The sequence below is a fragment of the Monodelphis domestica genome, chromosome 8, assembly GCF_027887165.1.
Source record: "Monodelphis domestica isolate mMonDom1 chromosome 8, mMonDom1.pri, whole genome shotgun sequence".
Classification (NCBI taxonomy): domain Eukaryota; kingdom Metazoa; phylum Chordata; class Mammalia; order Didelphimorphia; family Didelphidae; genus Monodelphis; species Monodelphis domestica.
This window is the reverse complement of record NC_077234.1, coordinates 34,818,586-34,843,354: the sequence shown is the minus strand read 5'-3', so window position 1 is coordinate 34,843,354 and position 24,769 is coordinate 34,818,586. Positions and strand designations below refer to the sequence as shown.

General features: G+C 38.0%; 1 protein-coding gene across 5 annotated transcripts in view; it reads right to left on the bottom strand.

Moving 5' to 3' along the window:
* The window catches only part of ECT2 (epithelial cell transforming 2), a 69,258-nt gene extending 44,752 nt beyond the window's left edge, over positions 1-24,506 (bottom strand). The window contains exons 1-10 of one of the 5 annotated variants that reach the window (XM_007501943.2): positions 24,359-24,506; positions 15,787-15,932; positions 12,863-12,942; positions 12,644-12,736; positions 10,210-10,392; positions 8,201-8,290; positions 7,307-7,414; positions 4,907-4,980; positions 2,249-2,379; positions 1,981-2,096 (exon numbers count right to left, since the gene is read on the bottom strand). In XM_007501943.2, the coding sequence (XP_007502005.1) occupies positions 1,981-2,096; positions 2,249-2,379; positions 4,907-4,980; positions 7,307-7,414; positions 8,201-8,290; positions 10,210-10,392; positions 12,644-12,736; positions 12,863-12,942; positions 15,787-15,907 (996 nt within the window). In that variant the 5' untranslated portion in view covers positions 15,908-15,932; positions 24,359-24,506. Of the gene's footprint in view, positions 1-1,980; positions 2,097-2,248; positions 2,380-4,906; positions 4,981-7,306; positions 7,415-8,200; positions 8,291-10,209; positions 10,393-12,643; positions 12,737-12,862; positions 12,943-15,786; positions 15,933-24,329 lie in introns of all 5 variants that reach the window. The other 4 variants (XM_007501944.3, XM_003341870.4, XM_001362181.4 and 1 more) reach the window with 4 other exon arrangements.
* Between the last annotated feature and the right edge of the window lie 263 nt (positions 24,507-24,769).

Below are 24,769 nucleotides of genomic sequence, written 5' to 3'. Positions count from 1 at the left end.
GGGTAAGGCTGGAAGAAGGGTCAGCTGCTATTCCTAAGCTGAATGGGGTTCCCTTGCCCATTAGTAGCAGCTGGTCAGCAGATGCTCCTGATAGGTCCGTCCCCTTGCCAAAAAGTTTATCCTATCACTCCCTGACGAGAATGCCAGGCATTGGCCTAAAAGCTGGACCAACCATAAAAATGGGAAACAAACTCTATATCTAATAAGAGGGGAAAGACTAAACAAGTTATGTTATGAAAAGGTCAGAAAGTTTGTATCAGATGAAACGATAGTAATACAGAATGTGAGAGGTTCAAAATAATTGAAGAGAACCAAAAGAGGATGAAACTCAAATTCAGGAAAATCTGGATTCAAGTATTTCCTACAACCCCTTAAAAGCTGTGTGACCCATGTCATTCAACTCTGCACTGTAGCAGGCTACTGCTTTGGAGTATATGGAGCCTGTCTTTTATCACTGAACTTCTGGGGGTAGGTGCCTAGCATAATAATCTTTCAATCAAAAGGTATGGACATTTTAGTCCCTTTTTTAGCATAATGTTCAAGTTGCTATCCAGAAGGATTAGACCATCGTACTGCTCCATCAGTGTGCCCCATCTTTCCACAGCTCTTTCACCACAGATTATTCCCATCTTTCATCAGGACCTTTGTCCATTTGCTGGTTATGATATAAAACCTCAGGGTGGTTCTGATTTTCATTTCATCATTAATGATTTAGGGCATTCCTTCAAATAACAACTGTGTTTTGATTCAAACTATGTATTGGGGAAAGGTTTTTTGGCCTCATCGTTTATAATATTTGGTACAAAAATTTTTTTCCCAGTCCGTTACTTCCTTTCTTGTCCTAGTTGTAGTATTTTTTTTAATAGTATAGAACTGAAAACAAACCATCAGTTAAGAAAGAATCATATGAATGTTGTGGAAAGTGAAGTAAAAAGACAAGAGAAGTATAAACAATGATCCCAACAACAGTAACAGGATGACAAAACAATCTGACACAGGTAAATTATGTTGCCAAGTTTGGTCCCAAAAGAAGAGATCTGAAAAAGTATTTCCTCCTCTGTGGAGTGTAGGGAATATAGGTATGGAACAGCGCATGAAATCATTATACAACTTTCCTCAGTATCTTGGCTAGTTAGCTATTTTTCCAAGGAAATGGGGAGAGGGGAGGGGGACAAGCACAAAGAAATGAGGACACAGTTGCTTTTTTATACTGTTTGGAATTTCATACACCTCTTGCAATAGGGTCAGACAAAGAAATTAAAATAACAAATATGGAAAAATTCAAATGTGGAAAGACTTAGGTGAAATTACAAAAAAAGAATTAAAATCACTCCAGAGGTAAAGACAACACTAAATCCATGTTATAAACATAGGCAAAGGATGATGAAAACTAGTGCAGGGTGGCTCCTACCAGGGAAAAGCTCACACGCATACCTTTTGAGCAGGGGGCCTTTCAAACATCATTAACAACTTTCAAATTTCAAAGAAGGGTACAATCACTTACAATTTTGTTTTTCATTCCTGTTTGATTTTCTCTTGCACCAATGTATCCATTTTCTAAATAACAATTTGCCCGTGGAAGTTGAAATAATCTTTTGCTACACTTCAATGAATTCTCCATCCAGGGGTCTTCTAGAGCAGTTCCCTGCAGGCTAGGTGCTCCCCTCTGGGGTAGTTCTTTAGCTGGAGTCTGTGAATTTTTTCTTGTTTGTTTGAATAATGATTTCTCTTAAATTGTCATACATGTGCTTCACATATTTAAGAACATTGTTCTGAGGAGTGTTCAGTCTTCCTCCAGGTTTAAGAACCCTTGTATCAGGGTCTGGTTTGGTCTTGTGAACAGATCTTTCTTGGGTGCCAACACAGCACTGGAACTATCTAGCTATTTATTCCTCACTCTGGGCACAATACAAACTTTACCTTACTCAGGATATAGCTAGATATTTCTTAGAAGGTTTAACAAGTACAAGATTTACATACCTCTTGTTTTACAACATAAAGTTTCTTTGAAGGTTCAAATGGAAGCTCTTTTATTGCATTTTCTTCAACTATAAGATGGGTGCACTGTTCATCTCCAACAGGCAAACAGTGACCTCCTAAAGTTAAAGGTAAGAGACAGCAATGACCAGAACATTTCTTTCCCAATCCAAACATTTTAAAATTTGAAGAATGGAAAAAAAAAAGACTGGATAAGGGGAGAAAATTAATTTCTTAGGATTCATTCCCATAATGGTATCAATACTATCACCTTGCATTTCAGTCATTTCTTCCATATTAGCCCTCTCCTCATCTGAGAATCCCAGAAAACTCAGCATGCAATCTTGAAATGGAGGAACTTTAAATTCATTTCCAAATTCATCAGCTGCAGCACAGAAATCCCTAAATTAAAAAAAAAAATCAATAAGCATTCCTTAAACATGTGCTCTCTGCCAGGCTCCATGCTAAGAACTGGGGAAACAAAAACAAAAAAGAAACCATTCATGCTCTCAGGGTACTTATATGAGGAGGAGGAGATAAAAACAAGCATGAAGACAGAAGAAACCAAGAAAGGTTTCATGTATAAGGTGGTGCTTAGCGGGGCTTTGTAGGGGAAAAAAAAAAAGCTTCAAAGCATGCAAAAGGCATAGGTAATAGAAGAAATGGGATGGCTAGAAGGAACATGATGAACATGAGGTAGGAAAGGTAGACTGGGTAGAAGCAGTCAGCACAATCGAGGCAATAGGGAGATCACGAAGTTATGAATGTGGACAATGGCTGTCTGATCAGAGCTATAGAAGATGAACCAGAGTCAGGATAAGTCCTGAGGAAGAGATCAATCAGGAAAGGACTGCAATGGTCTAAGCAAGAAGTGATGGTCTTGACCTTGAGTAGTGACTATGCAAGTAGTTAGAAAAGAATCTGTATGAGGAATCCTATAGTTAGAAATGTCAGCATTTGCCACCTAAAGGGGCATGTGGAATGGAAGGCACTAGGGAGGGCTATGGATGGCTTGACCTGGATGGTAAACCAGGGAAAATTGCAGGATGGTAGTGTTTCTGAGAAAAAAACATTTTGGAAGAGGAGTGGCTTTGGGAAGAAAGAGGAGTTAAGCCTCTGTTCACAAATATTAATTAGATCAAATGTACAAAACTAATTGCTCAGAGGTTCTGGAATATAAACACCAGTCATAGAAAATATTTCATTTCTGGGGCAGCGAAGTGGCACAGCAGACAGAGCACCAGACCTGGAGCTGGGAGGATCTGGATTCAAATCAGGCCTCAGTGACCCTAGGCAAGTCACTTAACCCCATTTGCCTAGCCTTTGCCAAGTTGTTACTAAGACAGAAAGTATGGGTTAAAAAAAAAAATACGATGTGCATCTCACTCTAAAGTAGAATTTAAATATAGTAACTTATTTTGCTATGAATGATCTCTTTAAAAATCCCTGAAGATATTGCATCTTTTGGGGAATGACTGAACAAGTTGTGTTATATAATTATAATGGAATGCTAAATAATGAGGATTTCAGGAAAACTGAGAAAGCCTTCAATGAACTGAATGAAGCCCTAGTGAAATAAGCAGAACCTGCAACACAATGCATGAATAACTGTGAATGACTTAGCTATACTCAGTCCCAAAGAGCTTAGGATGAAAAATGCCATCCATCTCCAGAAAAAAGAATTGATGGAGTCTGAATACAGATTGAAGCAGACCACTCCTCATTTTATTTTAAAACGTGTCTCTTCCACAACAAAGAATATAGAAATGTTTTGTACAATAGCACATGTATAACCCACAACAAATTGCTCACCAACTCAGGGAAAAGGGAGGAAAATAGAGAATGTGGAACTCAATGTCAGGAAAAAAAATTATTCTTACAGGTAAATAGGGAATAAAACATTTTTTAAAATCCAATCTCTGCTGTGAAATCTTTTATATGAATTCCAAAAGATGCTAAAATCTGTAAACACTTTCAAAACCAAAAACTTCATCCTTCCTTCTCTCTATTTTCTTACCACCAACCTCCATCCTACTAGAGGTTCCTATTATTATTTTTCTTTTCTTTTTTTTTAATCTTTTTTTTTAATTTGGTCATTTCCAAACACTATTCATTGGAAACAAAGATCATTTTCTTTTCTTCCCTCCCCACCCTCCCACCACCTCTCCCATAGCCCACACGCGATTCCACTGGGTATCACATGTGTTCTTGATTCAAACCCATTTCCATGTTGTTGGTATTTGCATTAGAGTGTTCATTTAGAGTCTTTCCTCAATCATGTCCCCTCAACCCCTGTAGTCAAGCAGTTGCTTTTCCTCCGTGCCTATTATTATTTTTCTGATAGTTCTTCTCACCTCTACTCCTCCTTCCTTCAATTCATCTTTCCTACTGGTGCCCAAAGAAAACTTTGTTTGCTCTAGTTTTGGTCCTATTTCCTCTATCTTCATAAAATCTTTGATATCTCCCTATGGCTACCAAAGTAAAACTGGAAATCCTTTGCCCAGCATTCAAGGTCTGCCACTATCTGACTTACTCGTCATATAACTTACTAAAACAATTTACGTAGTGAGGGTATGCCTAAAATGGAAGCAGAAATAAAAAGGGGACATATGAGAGACTACCAAGCTACAAATTATAGCACTTGGTAAATGATTCAATATGGAGATGAAAACAAGCCCCCGAAATTCATCGTATTCAAAATTCCCAAGATGACTGATGAGACAGCAGTACTATATAATGGATTCTATATAATGGATTCTCAATTGCAAGAACTTTTCTATCCAAGCCAATTCCTTGGATTGTAATCTCTTAATTTTTCCATGAAACCTTAAATTACTTTGCTTAGAGAATAAGACCTACATTTAACTTCATGTACTGAACTCCAGTTATAGTTATAGAAGAAATTTAAATAGTTAAATAAAATACCTACTGTTCATTTCTCCTTTCCCAGGCCTTAAAAATCCATTCTGGCTTCATAATAGGAGTTCCTAGACTAACAGCGACCTAAAATAAACAAATAAAATCATTACTAACAATTATGAGTCAATAATTAAAGAACATTCATCTTCTATAGCTCCAACTTTAATTGCTATAAGAAAAATCAAATCAGTTTCTACAAATTCATAATATTGTTCATATCATTTTGAGATAAGGTATATGGGGTGAAAATTACTTCAAGAAAAATATAAAGATTTATATTATAAAAGAATTTGATATTCAAAAAACTCTAAATAATTCAATTTTTTTCTTGCCGTGGAAATTAGTGAACAGAAAGGACCCCCACCAAAATGGGTATGTTGGCAAAGTTTATTGTCTAGATCTGCCTACTTCCTTCATCTCCAGTCATGTCCAGAAAAAGAAGGCCTCTTAGATCCTGTCCCACCCATAACGCCTTAGAGACTTTTTCCATTATTCTCTCCAAGGGGTCAAAATTCTACTAGAAATTCCATACATATCAAAACTACCTTTCAGGACCATCAAGTTGGCCCAGTAGATTAAGAGTCAAGCCTTGAGTCTAGAGGTCCTGGGTTCAAATGTGACCTCAGACACTTCCTAGCTATATGACCCTGGACAAGTCATTAACCTCCTTTGGCTAGCCCTTACTACCACTTTTCTGTCTTGGATTGGTTCTAAGATAGAAGGTAAGGGTTAAAAAACAACAACCACAACAACTGCCTTTCAAGGACTTGAAACAATAAGAAAAAGGAAGGGTCCTAGCAATCATATTCTATAAAACCAATATTTTACTTCCTCAGGAGACAACACTAAATTCATGTAATTATTTCTTCCTTGTAAACAGCAGAAAATATAAACAAGAAACATTTCACATTAATAGAAAACCTGATCACATATTAACCTAATTTCTCATTTGTTACCCACAACCAAAATGCCATCTCAGTCAGACAAAATTAGACTCAATTTTCTACATTCATTATATCCCTTGGCAATGGTTAAGTCTCTCAAATATAAATACGCCTTTTTCACAAATGAAGATACAATCATTTCAAGAGGTCCAAGTGTTCACCATCACACCTTGGACTGGTACAACAGTCTCACAATAAATTGTACCACCTTCACCCCCCCCACCAAAACCACAAGAACATCATTCCCAGTGCTCAGTCCTACTTGTCATGCCTTCTCAAGGACTTCCTTCTCAGCAAACACAGATACGGATACTATCTAATATTTCTTTTATATATAACATAGTTCTAGATACATGGTAGGTGTTTTAACTTTTCCAAACTGTTCTACTCTACAAGGCTTCAAGTTTTTTTATATCTTAGTGTCAAAAGCAATAAGCCGGCAAAAAGAATGCAGCCTCCCTCAAAATTCTAATTCTGCTAATGACTGCTGGGTACCTATAAACAACCTATGATCTACCCATCTTAGTAACACTCTGCTAACATTTTGCATATCAATGTAATAATTGTTCCTTATAAATCCCCACAATCCTTTTCAATCCATTAAATATTTGTTAAGCACCACCTATTTTGAAAAATGTATCATGGCTCAGCATTGGGGGTACAAAGATGAAAAAAACCCTTCCTCCAGAGGAGTTTGTAATCAAGAGGGAGGGTGAGGGTTAGGGTTACATAGCGATAAAGAAGTATAACAGGAGGTAGGATGTGATAAGAGCAGGAGAGGTCCAACCAACTGCACAAAGAAAATCTGAAGTATGAAGCTCAGGAAGTATGAAGGACTTCAGGAAACAGACAGCAACTATATATAGTAAATACTTTTCTGTTACAAATCTCCGATTCAACTGGCATGGGTACTCCCTTCCATCATTAGAAATCACAATCTTACTAACACTTTTCACTAAGCCATCTTTGGGAGTGGTTGTGGCTAAACACAAACAAGGAACTGCTTCAAACTCTACTAGGTTCCTCTTAAAATCAGTCTACCCCTGGATCAATACCTGAAGTCTGTCCATCATGGTAGGATCTTATTGGAGTTTGGGCTCCAGTGGAATTACATTCAAGAAATCAGAGTTCTCACCACCCAATAATAAGCCAGAAAAGGGTAAAGTCACTCACTCTATAACAAGTTAATGATGGTAAATTAGGCATGAAAAAAAAATCAATAAAACCATCCTGTTTCTCTGCACGGTTAAAAGTTTAGTTAGGGGCTCTCCTTTACTGGGGAAAAATTCCCCAAATAATTTGTTTTACAGTACAAGTAAGCCTACATTCAGGTAACTTAAAAAAACAAAACTCCTTTAGTCCTATAAAATACTTTGAGAAGAAGCCCACACAACTGTGTCACACAACTACAACACAGCTATCAGTTATATGAAAGTTAGACACACATGACACCAAATCATACATACCCTAAATTTTTCTCCTTGTGTACAATTTGCCACCAAATGTGTAACTTTAGAATTGAAGTCCTTACGAATAGTTCCACCCATGTGATGAGCCAAAGTCACCAATTTGACCTCAGGAGAAAAAGACGAAATTATGCATTACTATCAGAGTAAACTTGTTTTAAAATAAAATATTTTTTACAAGATTTTTCAAGATAACATAAATTTTTATTACACAGATTTTAATAACAATAAAATGTGTTTTGATTGCTTAATAAACTCAAAAGCATTACTCTTAGAAAAGAGGTTTCATTTGAGCCTAAGTTAAGCAATTGTTTTAACTGTTCTATTTATATTAAGTACTTTTTCTACAATGAACACATGTTCATTGAATACATGTTGCACCAAATTTCAGTTTTTCCCCTTCAGTGTCTACATTTTGTCAAACTGACTTCCCTTCATCCCCCTCAAAAAAAAAAAATTGAGATATTAAGTTCTTTTTTACTTATAATATTTCATAAGTAAGGTAAATCACTGAAGTCTAAGATAGCACACTATTTTAAGGCTGTCTATTCAACACTGATTAAGTAAGTATAAACTGGAAAATGTCAAACAATTTGTTTTTTAACACTCAGACATATTAAAATCTCTATATATAATTGCTGAATTTTAAATTCAGCAATTATATATATTATATATATAAAATATATATCATATATAAATTTAAAAAAAAGTTTTATCCATACTCTAATATAATCTCTTCAAAACTGCTCTAGTTAAGATTTTAAAAATTAGTTAGTCAATGCTATTTTTTCCTTCAATCATCTTTTAAATGACAATTGTATCAATAAGACTCCCAGTGCAGTTATATGCACCAGAGAGAAACCCTCTGAATGATGTCTGTTTAAAGAGACTTACAAGTTCTTCTTTCTTCCTGAATCCTGTAAAACATAACACCAGATTCAACATGCTTGCACAGTACAGCGGGCGACACGAAAACGGCAAAGGCTGAAAGATAATCAGAGATTTTGAGTTTTCAAGTCATTAAGTCCAACTCTTTCATTTTATAAATGAAACAAGTAAAACTGAATAGGTTAAGTGATTTGTCTAGCACCACAGAACCCAGTGTCTCTATTCACAGCACCACAATTTACTGTATCATAGATTCATATTTAAAGACATCACCAGATTTTTTTCTCGTGTAACACTGGTTCCTACTTGACTTAATTTTGCCTTATCTCTTAGTAAAAAAATAAATGTAATCACTCAGGAACACAAACAAATGAACAATCAAACTATTTTTAAAAGATTCCCAAATCAAGCTTTCCTGCATCTTCAAATATTGGTCTCTCTTCAGTTTTCTCTCTGGAACAAAAACCATTCACTAAGAACATGCATTCCTAAATCAACTTGGGATCAGTTTATATATAACCTAACAATATTACTCTTAAATTTCAAAGATAGATTTGTTATGTTCAGTTCAATCCAAATTGTATATTACACAAATGAAATAGTTTGCAAACGAAACTGTAGTAAACATTTCCACTCCTTGAGTTTTTGTCATTAGTTGTTAAAAATGAGCCAAAGAAACTTAATAACATTAGATAGAGATTTTAATATTCTTTTGCAATTAAAGGGGAGAAAAGCATTTTATTAAAATATATCCATTTTGAAAATGAAAAAAAAAATGAAACGAATTAAGCAATTTATCCAATACTGAGTTGGTCATAGAGGTGAAAACAGAATCCAAAACCCCTGATTCCCATTATGAAGTTTTTTTCTCCATAGAATTTATCAAAAATTCATCAGTATTGCTGACTTCATTATTTAAAAGAATTTAATTGTCCACTAAAAAAATTTACTTTGGGATCACATCAAGAGCTTTAATTAAAGGGCAACTGTCAGACAGTAAACACAGCATTGAATAAGATAATTCTAAAGGGAACAAGAAAATATAAAAAACAAAATAAGAAAATCAACTTTTTAATGCTCTACAGAACTAAGGCAAAATAAGAGGAATGTGGGGGAAAAGGCAACTTGATGGTAGAATACTGAGAATCTTCATTACAGTGTGAGGAGTTTCCTTTATTAGTGAAATCACCAGTCCAGTCATTATTTCTATAAATTTAGTTTTATAGTTACAAGACTAGCCAGTAATGAGATTTATTGGCCCCAAGGTTTTCATTATGTAAATAGAAGACACTGATCACAACATTGCAGATGCTATGACAACAACGATGACTATGATGATGATGATGATGAAATAGGTGATTTTCTGAGGGCCTCAGAATAAAAACATATTTTATCATAAGGGACACCCACAGCACAATCACTATTCTTCTAATTCCTACTACAACCATACAGTGCCAGAAAAAATGAATCAACAACCTGGTGGGTGGGTACTGAAATCACAAAATGGAAGAGCCAGAATATCCCCATACAGTCCCCTAGCCTAGACCAACAACCTTAGTGTACAAGTGATGTGGAAAATGTGGCCCCAGAACATCAAGGGACCAGCCCTAGATCACAGTTATTTAATAGAACAAGAACCCGAGTGGAATAAACTCTCAAGCAAGTACTCTTTCTTTCTCTGTATTCTTCTTTTGATCAGTCCTGTAATTTTGTTGGCATAGGAAATTCCTAAGACAAAAATTTCCTTTACTGATTAAAATAAGCAATTCCTACTTAATGTAGTGTTAGAAATTGAGTAGTATTCCCAGGGTCCCACAGCCACCTAAAGAGAGGCAGAGCCTAAGTCTTTCTCCTTCAGAAGGCTGGCCCCCCACTAGTTATGCACTCTCCTCACAACACTAGTATAATATAATACAGCAGATTTAATGCAAATTCACAAAACTTAATACTTACAGCACTCATAAACAAATAATTCCAAAACTGAAACATTAAAATTAGTTTGTACTATTTCTTACCTCTCCTTTTTGTGCACAATTCAGCACAATTGGGGGTCCAAGAACTCTACAATCAGCCTTATATAAGTTATTGAAGATAGCATCTTGAAAGTCCATGACCACAAATATATTTTCAAATTCTGCTGAATCTGAATCTTCGAATTCCTCCATTGATTCGATCATGAGATAGGGTACTTTTATTTCCTTGATTTTTTAAAGATATAATATTAGAAATATGAATCATTTTATATGTATATATATATACACACAATTAGTTAATAAAATAACTATTATACATTAAATTATCATTTATTCATCCATAAACATTTAAGATGTAAATAATCAATACTGAATTATTTAATTACTCAAAATGTTTTAAAGTGAACATGTCTGAGTCTAAATATTGTTATTACCTTACAAACCTCCAATTAGTTCTAGACTGAAATACAGAAATAGAAACTGATTAAGCACCAAATAAATTACTTAGAACATTAAGAGAAAATAGTACAAAATGAGGAACAACAAATTTAAAAGATGTTGATTATTTCCATTGCATCTATTATATTCTTTTGTGCTGACCTACAAAAAGTTTTTATATAAGCAACCTTTTGTGAAGAATAATTTCTTTTAAAAATCTTGTAGATGTCAATACTATAAGGATCTATCATTGTCAGTGGTGGCAATAGACACTCTTTTTTTTAAAACCCTGTGTATTGGCTCCAAGGCAGAAGAGTGGTAAGAGCTAAGCAATGGGGGTTAAGTGACTTGCCCAGGGTCACACAGATGGGAAGTGTCTGAGGCCAGAGTTGCAATAGCTGAAAAATCCAACACCCTACAAGCCAAGTTGGGGATGAGCATTTCTGAACTTAACTGAATTTGTCTTGGGAAAACAGGAAGTAACCAAAATTGACACCTGGGGCTCTCAAGTTGGAATATGGGTTCTATCATTTGAGCCTCACAATAGCCTGGTTAGATGGTTTATGGAAATTACACATATAGATGAAGTAATTGAGACTAATGATCTACCCAGATCACAGAACTAATAAGTATCATCAGTGGGTTTTGAATTCAGATGTTTCAAATCCCAAGTTCACTATTCAAACTCCAATGCCTTCTAGCCTAATGGGACTTTTAGAGTCCGCTTTCCATCACTCTTTGGGGACCCAGAGCCACTTTAGTGAAGCAAAGGAAGACATGCAGTATCATGAAAAGTCACAAAGTCACAAAAAAAGTCACAAAATAAAATCTAACTAAAAAAATAAACATTCTAATTAATATTATATATTAGGAACAAAGGAAATGAGAGAACTATCAGAAAAGATTGTTCTTTATCTAAAAAGAACCCCGTGTGAACTACAATAACTATACAATATGAAAGGAAAAGGGCAGAAAGAAATGAAAAGATAACCAAAAAGGATACAAAGGGAAAGTACCTGAACTGTCACGAACACATCATATGTTAGTTTTTTTCCCTAAAATCTACTTATATGTGGGTTTAGTTGATTAGTTAATGTTTAATAAATATATTATTTTAAATGAACATATAATGAATAGATATATAAAAAACAAGTAATCTAGCAAATACTCACTTGCCACTATTATAGAGTATGAACAAGTTTTCATAGACAAGTGAGAAAGGAATAGTCTTCCTTTCCCTATCCATATATTTTTAAATGAAGTTTTTTTTTTCCTTTTTTAAAAACATCTTTGGGGAGTGGGAGGTGGGGAGGCAGCTGGGTAGCTCAGTGAATTGAGAGCCAGGTCTAGATACAAGAGATCCAAAGTTCAAATTCAGCCTCAGACACTTTCCAGCTATGTGACCCTGAGCAAGTCACTTGACCCCCATTGCCTAGCCCTGACCACTCTTCTGCCTTGGAACCAATACACAGTATTGATTCCAAAATGGAAGGGTTTAAAATAAATAAATAAATTCAATTAAATTAAAACATCTTTGGGTTAGTAAATTTTGGTGACTTAGAAGCTATTACTGTATGAATGGGCTGGAAAAATATTTGAACAGCTAGTCTAGAAAATTAGATATACTTTCATTTGCTCATCTATCATACGCCCAGTATCTGGCAAAGACTTAAAAGCCGCTTTCACCAAGATTTCAAAACTTTAGAGTGAATATAAAATTAATGGAAGAAGCTAGTTCAAAGGAAATTATGAGATGTCTTCTGAAATGTACTCCAATATCCAAATTTTGCAATAGCAAATTACTTTATAAAAGATACTTCATCAAATATACCATATGCTATAGTGTGAGGCTTTATAAACTGCCAGTTACAAAATGAAGTATGAAATGAGCATCCCATATCTTCTATTCAACTAGCTTCAGGTTGTGCATCACATCTACCTCAGTGCCAAATTTAGGTCCCGTTATCCCAGATTGCAGTACAGTAACCTAATCAGAGGAAGTACAGCATGCCACATGCAATCAAGACACCTGACGTACCATGTTAATAATACTTTTTATTAACTTTTCACCCGTTTTTCCGGAGCAACTTTCTTTTATCTTTATAACTGGGACTTCCATTATTTTAATGGTCTGTGGAAGAGAGACTTGGACATGAGATGAAAGAACTACCAAACTGTGGGCACACATGCTAATTTACAGAAAAAACAAAAAACAAAAAAACATGCAACTACGACAGTACCAAGCTATAGCTCATACCTTTAAGGCCCTTATAAGTTCTTCTTGTTTTCCAGCTTCTTGAACCAATATAACTCGAGTTTCAATCTGAGGCATTTCTTCTGTTAAAGGGTAAAAAAATACATAATTACAACACATCAGATAGCAATAATGATTCTAAAGGTTTCCATCCTTACTGTGACAGTCTAATATGTCTTCAGTTCACTCAAGAAGCAGCATATAATCCTTTGAAATGTCTTCAAGCCAAATTAAGTTTTAATTAATGGGGGGGAGGGGCACAAAAACTGCCAAAAATCCCTGCAGAAGACAGAAAACATTCTCCAAGACAAAATTCACATTTATGACATTAGCAATCACAAATCCATATACAGAACAGAACCACACAGATACCAAAAGGTTATATTATCAATATACTAGAACTATTTTCAATTAAAACTAGCCTATTTAGCAAATACTGAAGTTACAGAATTTCAGAGTTGTTGTTTCTCACAGGAAGATACTTCCTATCTCCTGACTCCAGACATCTTTATTGTCTCCCATGCCTGGAATTCTTTCTGTCCTAATTTCCCTAGTTTCCTTTAAATCCCAATTAAAATCTTCCCTTTTACAAGAAGCCTATGATAATATGTTCCTTCTACTGATCATCATCAATTTATTCTGCTGTAGCTACTTGCATGCTGTCTCTCCAGGTAGCCTTGCTCCTTGAGATCAGGGATTGTTGTTCTAAGTTTGAGGGTACTTTTGTTTTTTGGTTTACTTTGTATCCCCAGTCCTTAGCACAGTACCTGGCTTCTGGAAGGCATTTAATAAATGTTTTTTAATCAATTAACTGAGCTGAAATATCATCCATCCCAACTAGTGCCTGAACAAGGAATTTCCTAATACCACCAAGAGGCATCAAGTCTTTGGAGACCTCCATGGAGGTGAATCCATTACCTAGCTCTCTAAGCAGCCCATTATTTTCTTTAGTTCTAATAAGATCAAGTCTAAATCTGTCTCTTTTCAACCTCTGATCAATTTCTTGGTTCTGTCCTCCAGAACCAAACCTAACAAACTCTCTAACCCTTTTCCACATACATTTAATACAGTATTCTGCTATGCTACTTTTTTATTCTCCAAGCTAAATATCTTCAGTTGCTTCAGTCAATCCTCATATGGTAAGATGTTGTAGGCATTCATCGCCTTTGTTGCTCCCCCCTTGATAATTCTCTAGTCTATCAATATCCTTCCCAAAAATGTGGTGCCCAGAAGTGAATACAACACTCCAGAAGTGGCCTGACCAAGGTAAGGTATAGCAATACCATCAACTTCCTAGAGCTAGACTTCATGCCACACCTCTTAAAATTGTCCAAGATGAAATTAAATTTTTGTACATCACTTAACAACATTTGGGGAATCCACTTGGGGAAAAAGTATGGGTTAAAGTGTGATGGTTGTTGTTCTTTTTATTTAAAGGACCAAAATGATTATCAATATGTCTTCTGACTCATACATAAACTGGATTTAAGTGAGACAGTTATACCAAGTCATCAGCCTCACTCCCTCCCCCAGAGTCATCAAAGTCCAGTGGCAAGACAAAAGACAGGACAACTGGAGATGGCTCAGTATGCAGTAGATGTCCATGGCATCTTCTATGTCTGACCAAGCTCTAAGCACTCTATAGCACCTACTTCTGCTGCCTTTGTGACCACTGAACAATTGTTCTAATCTGACCCTTCTACTGGGGGAAGTCTTCACGTGCCAGGGGTAGACACAGTCACTGAAAGGTCTGAGGCCTGTCTGTTACCTTCAACCTGGCTTAGCCTGCCTGACAAGATAGTTTTACCGGAGTGTAGTCACTGTGCATGCTACAGCTTCCTGAAGCCAGAAGTGATTGCCAGGTGGCAGGTGGACATCAAAAGTAGATAAGCAACCCTGAAAATGGCTCAGCAAGACCTGGCATCAGAAGTGGTAGTCTAAATACCCTATACAGCAAGATCTTCTAAACAGAAGGCCAGGTAGACCCACTTTATGCTCTACTGAATTCTCAAGTATATTGTTCCATCAAAAGCCCACGGTACTTGAACAATAACAAATTCTAAGTATGGTCTAGGTCACTGATTTTCCTAGAACTAGATCAGGGTCAATAAACATTTCCTGATAAGAGAGCATATTTGTTGGTTCTTTTAAAGAATAAAAAATGTTTCCATAGACAAGTTTTCTTATTAGCAACACAAAACATCTGTTAAGTCCTTAGAATTTTAGCAGCCAGGAATGTATATACCCTCACTTAAGGATTAAGTGTGGGGGCAGAAGGTCTATGACCCACATGTGCTAGCAAGTGACAAATCAGAAACAACTAACTGACCCCATGGGTCATCCAAAGCCAAGTTTAAGCCACCATTGGTACATGTGAGACACAGGAAGTGACGTAAAGAACTGTCTTTATATTTGACGTCACTTCCTGTAAGAGGGACTTGGCAGTGGAACTTGACTGTGGAGGAGCTTGAGTGTGAGAAGTCAGACTGCTTCCCTTAGACTTATCACATGGTAAGTGCAAGGCTTACTCCCCTCCCCTTTCCTTGGCTTTTCTGGAGGCATGAGCCTCTGGAGAGACCCATCCCTTGGGACTCCTTTTGCCTTGGCTTTCTGGAGACACCAGCCTCTGAAGAGGCCCCTCATCTTGGAGAAGGCCTCATGGCTGGAAGCCATGCTAGATTTAATCCTCTGCCCCTCCCCCCCACCCCCTATCCCCCTCCCCCAGCTAGGGCCTCTGAACTCCTGCCTGGTATCTCTCTCTTTCTTCCTTAATATCTTCACTCTACTATAAATAAACCACCATAAAATTTCATTCTGACTTGAGTATTTCATTGGGATTTAGAATTTAAAACCCTGGTGACCAACTAAAAATATTAAATTATCCACTTTTGAAAACACTTTAAAAGATGAACTTTTTTGATAATTACCTTCAGCAGATCCAATAAATTCATTTTCTTTAGAAATTTCGGAAACTTTAGAATCAAAAATGGAGGTATCTGCCAAGAGACTCTTTCCAGCAGTAGATACTAATATACTATTGTCAGCCATTATTGATTCTTCTTAACTTTTCTATCTAAAAAAGAAAAAAAAAGATTTAAGTTCAGAAGAGCAAAAATTATTTTCAACCAGTCAAATTTAGGCATTGTCTTAGGTTTAATTTGTTTCTACTTAGAACTTCTTAAAAAGAAATAATTTGATTGCATCTTTTTTTTTAACCCTAACCCTCTAGAATCGATAGTATCAGTTCAAAGACATAAAAGAGTAGTAAGGGCTAGGCAATTGGAGTTAAGTAACTTGCCTAGCTAGGGTCACACAGACATATTTGAAGCAACATTTGAACCCAGGACACCTTCTGTCTCCAGGTCTAGATGTCTTATAACTGAGCCACCTAGCTGCCCCCAATTTAATTACTTCTTAAGAATCTTCAATATCTGTTGTATACAATCTATATCCAAGGGACTGAGTTACAAGATCAATACTGAAATTTATTGTATTCCTTACTTTTAAAAATTCACTATAAAAGCATCAGAACCAAAAGTTACATAACTAAGTGCAACAAAAAGTCAAGAATCAAAGATGTTTCCTTCATAACCCAACATCAAGAAAGAAAATGCATAAATATTAAGACACTCGGACACTGCATTCTCCCCATTCTCAATAATGTATAATTTAATTCCCAATAATCAAATGTGCTGACACTGACCACTCCTCTTCCTGATGCTAATGTATAAAGCTTAATAGTTTCATTTAATCACAGAGAACAGAGAACTAGCTGGTCTTTTGAGTCTGGAATTTCAGGTTCAATTCCCTCCTCTGATACATACTAGCTGTATGTATCAACATACAACTAAGCAAGTCATTTAACTTTGTAGTACCATGACTCAGGGGTGTATGGGGTGCTCAGGGAGGGGTAGCATCTATGGTATGGAGGGCTTGTCGTGCCCTCCTAGGGCAGCTCTCCAGCCTCTGACCCTCACCTGACACCCAGCTCTCACTTGTGGCTCCCAGTAGCTGCTAGCATGAGGCAGCGGCCACACCCTGGACAATGGCTTATACAGGCCAGCCAAACCTTGTGAGGGTAGCCATAGGGTCGTCGTGGACCCCTGGTGAACCAGGGCTTTGCTCACCCAGCATGTGAAGTCTGCTTCGGCGGAACAGACGGAAGAAACCAACAAGAAGGTTCAACGGCTGAGAGGGCGACGCAGCAAAGCACTGCGGAGTGCTCAGGGCGTGTTGGAGCACAAAGGACAACACGGCCATCCAATGCAGCTGAGGAAGTCTCCAGGTGTAACGACTTTTTGTGCCACTGGACCCAGGCTTCCAACGCCGAGAGAGTGGGACTGTCTCTGTGCATCGACTTTTCCATTTAAATCTCCTTCATGCACAAGTGTCTTTGTGTACACTCATCTATACACCATAGATGAAAATGCACAAAGACAATCGTCATCCTCGGTTACCGAGAGACTACTAACACACCATGACTCAGGACATGAATTGCAGATAATTGTTGATAAAGAACGTTCCCTCAACCAGTAAAATGATTAAGTTCAGTTCCTATTCTTTGTATCCTCAGTTTTAGTTATAATATAGAAGTTATAAGGATAAATTAGACAAATCATAGACAAATCTAAATCATAGATTTAGAACTGAAAATCACTTCAAAAGTCTCACGGTCCCAGGCTCCTCACTTTAGATAAGACACTAAAGTCTAGAGAAGTGAAGGGGTAAACAGTATTAACTCTTCCCTTAGTAATAGCTAGAATAGGTAAGACTGAAACCAATCTTCTGACACCAAAGCCAGTGCTCTCTCCATTATGCCAAATTATAATCTTTCCCAAACTAAAGAGCCTATGTACTGTCCCTCAACGTTAATTATCACAGAAGACACAACCACAACCAAGAGTCCAGGAGTCATCAATGATGGGCTTAAAGAGTTTCTCGAAATCATGAGCCATCTTTCTCCCAAACTAGCACATGATGAAAAGTATGCCTTACCTTTGCATTAGGACACCAATAAAATGAGAGACAAGTATGAGAACCAATTCAAGATTGAAAAAATATCCAAACATTAATAGCCATATTGTTGGTTCATATACATGCTATGAGCAGAGTCCTGAACATTCACTCACAAATGTACTTTGATTCACAAATAACCCTCATAAGATTTCCTAGTTCGTCTCCTATTAGGGTCCAAGACCCGAATGAATGGAGGTCCACTCTACAAGGTTAAACTTCAGAGAACTCTACACTGGACATGAATAATGGTGACACTCGAGGTGGTTGAGGGACTCACAATTACACAAGTATTTTTCACTTTTAAAACAAGTATTCTCTATGCCCAAAGGGCGCTAAAAAGCTGTCTGCCCTTTGATCCAGCCATAGCACTGCTGAGTTTGTACCCCAAAGAGACAATAAGGAAAAAGACTTGTACAAGAATATTCATAGATGCGCTCTTTGTGGGGCAAAAAAGTGGAAAATGAGGGGATGCCCTTCAATTGGGGAATGGCTGAACAAATCTGTTGGTGATGTAATACTATTGTGCTAAAAGGAATAATGAACTGGAGGGATTCCATGTGAACTGGAATGACCTCCAGGAATTGAAACAGAGTGAAAGGAGCAGATCCAGGAGAACACTGTACGCAGAGACGGATACACTGTGGCACAATCAAACATAATGGACTTCTCTACTACAGCAATGCAATGATCCAGGACAATTTGGAGGGACTTATGAGAAAGAACACTATCCACATTCAGAGGAAGAACTGTGGGAGTAAAAACACAGAAGAAAAAGAACTGCTTGATGACACGGGTCAATGAGGATATGATTGGGGATGTGGACTCTACAATCACCATAGTGCAAATATTAATAATATGGAAGGGGGCAGCTGGGTAGCTCAGTGGATTGAGAGTCAGGCCTAGAGATGGGAGGTCCTAGGTTCAAATCTGACCTCAGACACTTCCCAGCTGTGTGACCCTGGGCAAGTCACTTGACCCCCATTGCCTAGCCCTTACCACACTTCTGCCTTGGAGCCAATACACAGTATTAATTCCAAAGCAGAAGGTAAGGGTTTAAAAAAAAAAAGTACTCTTTTAAATGAGTATCCCTCAGGGGTAGCTGAGTGCCTCAGTATATTGAAAGCCAGCCTAGAGACAGGAGGTCCTGGGTTCAAATCAGACCTCAGACACTTCCCACCTGTGCGACCCTAGGCAAGTCACTCTAAGAAGGAAGGTAAGAGTTTAATGTAAATATGTAGAACAGATTCTTGGTAATGGAAAGAATTAATTGAACACTTATTCGGATAACAATCTCATCCTCAGTCTAAAGTACCAAAAAGTTAAGTGACTTTCCCAAGTTTCACAAAACCAGTACATTTTAACAGAATTGGAGCTTAAAACTCCAGAGTTTTAATGGATAGAGTGCCAGGCCTGAAGTCAGGAAGACCTACCTAAGATAACTCCTCTCTGTGCGACCCTGAGCAAGTCACTTAACCCTGTATGCTTTGGTTACTTCATATGTAAGATGAGCTGGAGAAGGAAATGGTAAACCACTCCGGTACCTTTGCCAACAAAACCCCAAAAGGGATCCAGGAGAGTCAGACAAAACTGAAAAACAACTGAACAACAAACGGCATGAAGTCACATTTAAGACTGGCTGGAAATCAGTCCCTCCAAAATAAGGATAAGAACCCCCCTAAATGAAGATGGATCCCAGTGCTGTCTTGAGCCCTCTTCTCTCTATTACTCACTCTTGGTGACCTCACCTCAGGTGAGTACAATTCTCTCTATGTAGATTATACACATCCTTTGAACATGTTCCACTCTCTAATAACACAGCTACCATTCTAGTTCAAGTTCTCCTCTATTCACCACTCACCCTGAACTACAGTAATAGTTTAATCCAGCAGGTCTCAAACTTTTTAGTCTCTTTATGCTCTTAAAAATTATAAAGGGAGGGGGCAGCTGGGTAGCACAGTGGATTGAGAGTCAGGCCTAGAGATAGGAGGTCCTAGGTTCAAATCTGGCCTCAGACACTTCCCAGCTGTGAGACCCTGGGCAAGTCACTTAACCCCTATTGCCTAGCCTTTACCACTCTTCTGCCGTAGAAACAATATCCAGTATTGATTCTAAGAAGGAAGGTAAGGGCTTTAAATACATAAATAAATGAATGAATAAAATTATGAAGGATCCCAAAGAGGATTGTGGTTTAAATCTATCTGTACTGACAAAAATCTGTTGGAAATTAAAACTGATAAAATCCTAAAATATTTACTAATTCACTAATAGCAACCACTACATGCTAATATAAGTATTTTTTATGAAAAATAACTATTTCCCCCAAATTTTATTGAGAAAAGTGGGGTTGTTTTAATGATTTCTGCAAATCTCTTTAATATTGGGTTTAATAGAAGACAACTAGATTCTCATATCTTTTTCTGCATTTAGCCCATTGTGATTTTTTTTTGGTTGAAGTATATGAAGAAATTACATATTATCTATTATAACTTTGAAAACAGTTTGGACTTCTCAAAACCAGATCCATGGACCACAATAAGAACTGCTGGCCTGTCTTCCTACCAGTCAATTCTCTATATAGCAGCCAAAGTGATTTCCTAAAATCTAGTTCTAACCACATCACCCTCCTGCTCAATAAACTCCAATGTCTCCCTATTCTAGTGTCAAACACAACTTTTTTAGTTTTGGCTCCAACCAATACCTTTTCCAGGTAAACTCTTTGGTCCATCCACACTGGCTTGTTACAGTCCTTCACTGGGTATTTCCTATGTGTGTGCATTTGCACTGTCTGCCCCCATGTCTAGGACTCTTTTCTCACTTCCACCTCTGAAATTTCCTTTAAGTTTGTTAAGTTGAGTTTCCTTTAAGACTTAAAACTCAAGCAATCATGTTTACACGACAGCTTAGTGGATTCTCCTCTATCAAACTGTGTATTCCTTTCCAAAACTTTCCTTACATTCATTTTGTATATTTTATGCATGTACTAATTATGTATATATGCTTTCTCCCTTGATAGAACATAAACTTCTTGAGGGCAGAAGCTTATCTCACTTATCTTTATATTCCCAGTATCTCATCCTAGTGCCTGGTACCCGATATATGCTTCGCAAATGCTTGCTGGTTGATACTGTTCCCTCTACAGAATATGAACACCAGAAGGGCAGAGATCATTTCATTTTGTCTTTAAATTGACAGGGACAAACTTAGTAAATTCTCTGACTGATTTAAATCCAGACCTCTCCTGACAGTTAAAATTTTACCTGAAAACTTTAACACATGGGATTTTTTTTCCTTTTTAGATGAAGCAGGAAAATCATGCTGCTAAGCGAAACATTTAGCTATCTCTCCTGAAAAGGTTTGAAAAAAGGCAAGTTTGCACAGGTTGGTGCTTGGCATCAGTCTACAAACAATCTCTATTTCAATGGTAAGACTTGAAGACAGAAAGGGAGGATTTGCAACAAGATGAAAAATAGCTTCTCAAATGAGCTTCAGTCGTGTCTTCTTCATGCTTAGGTGTCTCATTTTTTTCAAAAAGTGAATTCTGTGTAAGTGCATAAAGTTCTCGTTTTTCCCAGTTTACATATTGTTGCTATGTTCATTCTTGTTACCAAATTAACATTCCTAATGACTTTTAGTAATAGTTTCTAAGTTTTTCCCAAAAAGACATCCAATAATTGACAGGATGTCAAATGTAATAAAACACTTGTTTCCTGATGGTCTTTACTTGGTCTGAGACTCATTCATACAAACATGTTATTAAGCATCTATGAACACAGCTTTATACTTATTAAACAAACTCTTAAGTTCTAATAGTAATCTTTAATCAACTGAGGATTAGGTGAGAAGTGTTTACTAATCTCAAGAAAAAACAACCTTAATGATGGAAGAAGCCAATTTATGTGAGAGGAACTATTAAGAACACCCTTTCAGGAGGCTACAACACCTAAGAAGACAATGAGCAATCAATATCTATAAGAACGACATTTATAGAGTTCTCACCTCAGAATTTTTAATGGAGCTCTAAAGAAAACAAAATGTTACTTAAGAGAAATTTTTCTAAGGAAAATTTTCTTGACCAACTTTTTAAGGCAACATAGACCATTTAAATCATCTTCTACCTTTCCCCCACCCTCCCCAGGTCTACCCCACCCTGAATGCTATTCTAAATTCTAGTAAAGAAAAAAAAATTTTTTTTAACATTTTGGACATACTGTACACTTCTTAGTCTCTTTAAACCCACTAAGAAAAATATAAACTTAAAAGAATATGAAAAAGAATTCTCTTAAAACTAATCCCCAATTGTAAAAGACTTAATCAGATCTTTCAAGCTATTCCAAAAGCATTCTGATTCATGAATTTCCATCAAATTTTGAAGAGAAGTGACAGGATTATGGATGATTTACTAAACCACAAACATGAACCAAATGTTCTTTACGGAGGAGAGGATTAAAATAAACCAAAAATATCATTTATATTCATTCAACAAAGAACTTAAGAGGCTACAATGGTTGGCACAGAACTAGGTATTTGGGATACAAAATATAAAGAACTGTTCTGGAGGAACTTCCATTCTATTTCATTGTGGTATACAGTATTCTTTTCTAACTTATATAATGTTCCCCATAAATTCTCAGTTGAATAAACCCTCACTACTAAGTCAGATTAAAGATAAAAAAGCTGAAAATCACTTTCTGGGCCAAATAAAAAGTGTTATAAAAGAAAAAGCACTCTTCTTGAGATTTCACTTAGCAATTAATTAACTTCCAAGTAAAGGACTGAAATCAGAATGCTTGAGCCAGGTAACAGTCAGGGACAGAATAATTACAATCTATCCTAGTTGTGTTGCTTCTGGTTAGACTAACTGAAATTGGCTAATAATAGTAATAACTTACATTTCTACAGTGTTCTAAAATTTATTACATACTTCAGGACCTGGAAGGAACCTCAGAAGCTGATATCCAAACTGACAAGAGCACATTGTACATACTTCACAAGCAGATCATCCAAGTCTTTGCTTGGGGTCCCTCAATCAGGCAGAATTGCCTAGGCAGTGGTCCACTTCATTTTGGCAAATATCTAATTGGTCCAAAGGTTTTACTTTTCCTTACCTGCTCCTAATCTTAGACATGCCTAAACTCTCTAATCGGTCATCAGCCTTTTGAAATGCTTATAAGCAGCCACTAAGTTCTGCCGAAGTATGATCCAAGCTAAAGATCTCTACTTCCTTCAATTCATTTTCATGTATTCCCCACTACCTAGCCCTGGGAACTCCAAAGCTCAATTTTGTGGTTCAGTGTAAACAGAAAATCTGGCCTTGCCCCCTGGGGCAAATCATGTTGTCACCACAGACCAGGACAGCTCAAGACTGGCCTCTGTGCCTAAAACCACAGCCCAAGAATGTATGAGCTTTCACAATTAATCTGACTGGGGTCCGGAAATTAGTATGTTACTATTCACTAATAATTAGTATTGCCAGTAATATTAGTACTTAATATTATTAGTGAGCAACTAGGTACAAATGACATAAAACTATATACTCCAGTACAGTTGTTATGTACATTTCATTGAGGCTCAGAGAGATCCCACAACCAATAAAGAGCTGGGAATGGAATCCAGGTAGCCCAGGTTCGATTACCTCTAGGCAGACAGCAATATACAACCCTTGGTTGGGTGGCTCAGTGGATAACAAGTCAAGCCTAAAGATGAGAGGTTCTCGCTTCAAATGTGGTCTCAGACACTTCCTAGCAGTGTGACCCTGGGCAATTCATTTAACCCCCACTGCCTAGCCCTTACCGCTCTTCAGACGCCGAGCCAATACACAGGATTGGTTCTAATACGGAAGGCATGGGTTTAAAAAAAAATCCACCCCTTATCTCCTAATGAAGATTTCATCCTAAATATGTTATGCGCTCACTAAGTGTATAGTAGGCACTTAATAAGTACTTGTTGACTTGATCCGATAGGGAAAATCTCCTTCCCAAAAAGGTGAGTGTGGGTATAAGGGTAGGGAGGGTTGTTCATAGGGGGGCGGACACCTGGAGAGGCCGTGCTGCAAGAGCCTATTGCAGGCTACACCCTGCTCGCCAAAGGTCAGCTGTGAAGGGGCTTACCTACTTAAGACCGGGTTGAGCCTCTCCACCTCCCGTGGCCTCGGTCTTACAATCTCAAAAGAGCGCCCACGCTCTGCCCCACTCCTAGCCCCGGCAGCCCCACATCCCCGCCAGCGTCTCCCAAAGGCCTGGAGCATCAAGAGAGGGAAGCGGAGAACCCAAGTCAGAGCCGAGCACCTACCCTTACCAGGAGAGGAGGGCGGCGCCCCGTGGTCCCAACTCTCCCGTGCCCCCCTCCCCAGGGTCCCTGACCCCGCGCCAGCCCGAGGCCGGGGCGCGGGACACTGAGAGGCTCGGGCCGGTTCCTCCCGCAACTCCCCGCACCACCGGCCCGGGCCCCAGGGCACCTGAGTTGCCGCAGCACCCACTTTCTCACCCGCTGTCACAGCCGCCTCCAAAAACATCCGCCATTCCCCGCCGGTCGCGGCCGCCGCCAATTCAAAAAGTGAGCGGCTCCCAGTAAGAGCCGCACCCATTGGCCCGGAAGAGGCGCACGTGTTGTCAACCTTCTTCCCATTGGCCCAGACGACCGAGACGGGCCGCTGGCCTATGATTGGTTTTCTTTGCTCCACCTGTTTCATTCCTCCCTCCTTCCTTCCTTCGTTCCGCTGCCGCGGACGCCGGCTGATTGGCTGTGCGTGCTTTTCAAATCGGCCCAACGGCTCCGCACGTCAGAACCTCGAGAGAGAAAATTGCCCGGATGTGACCACCCCCTGCCTTAGGGCAGCAGGTGCCCTGGCTGCGGAGGAGGCTGCGGCTGCCCACATCCCACTTCCGGGAGACTGGG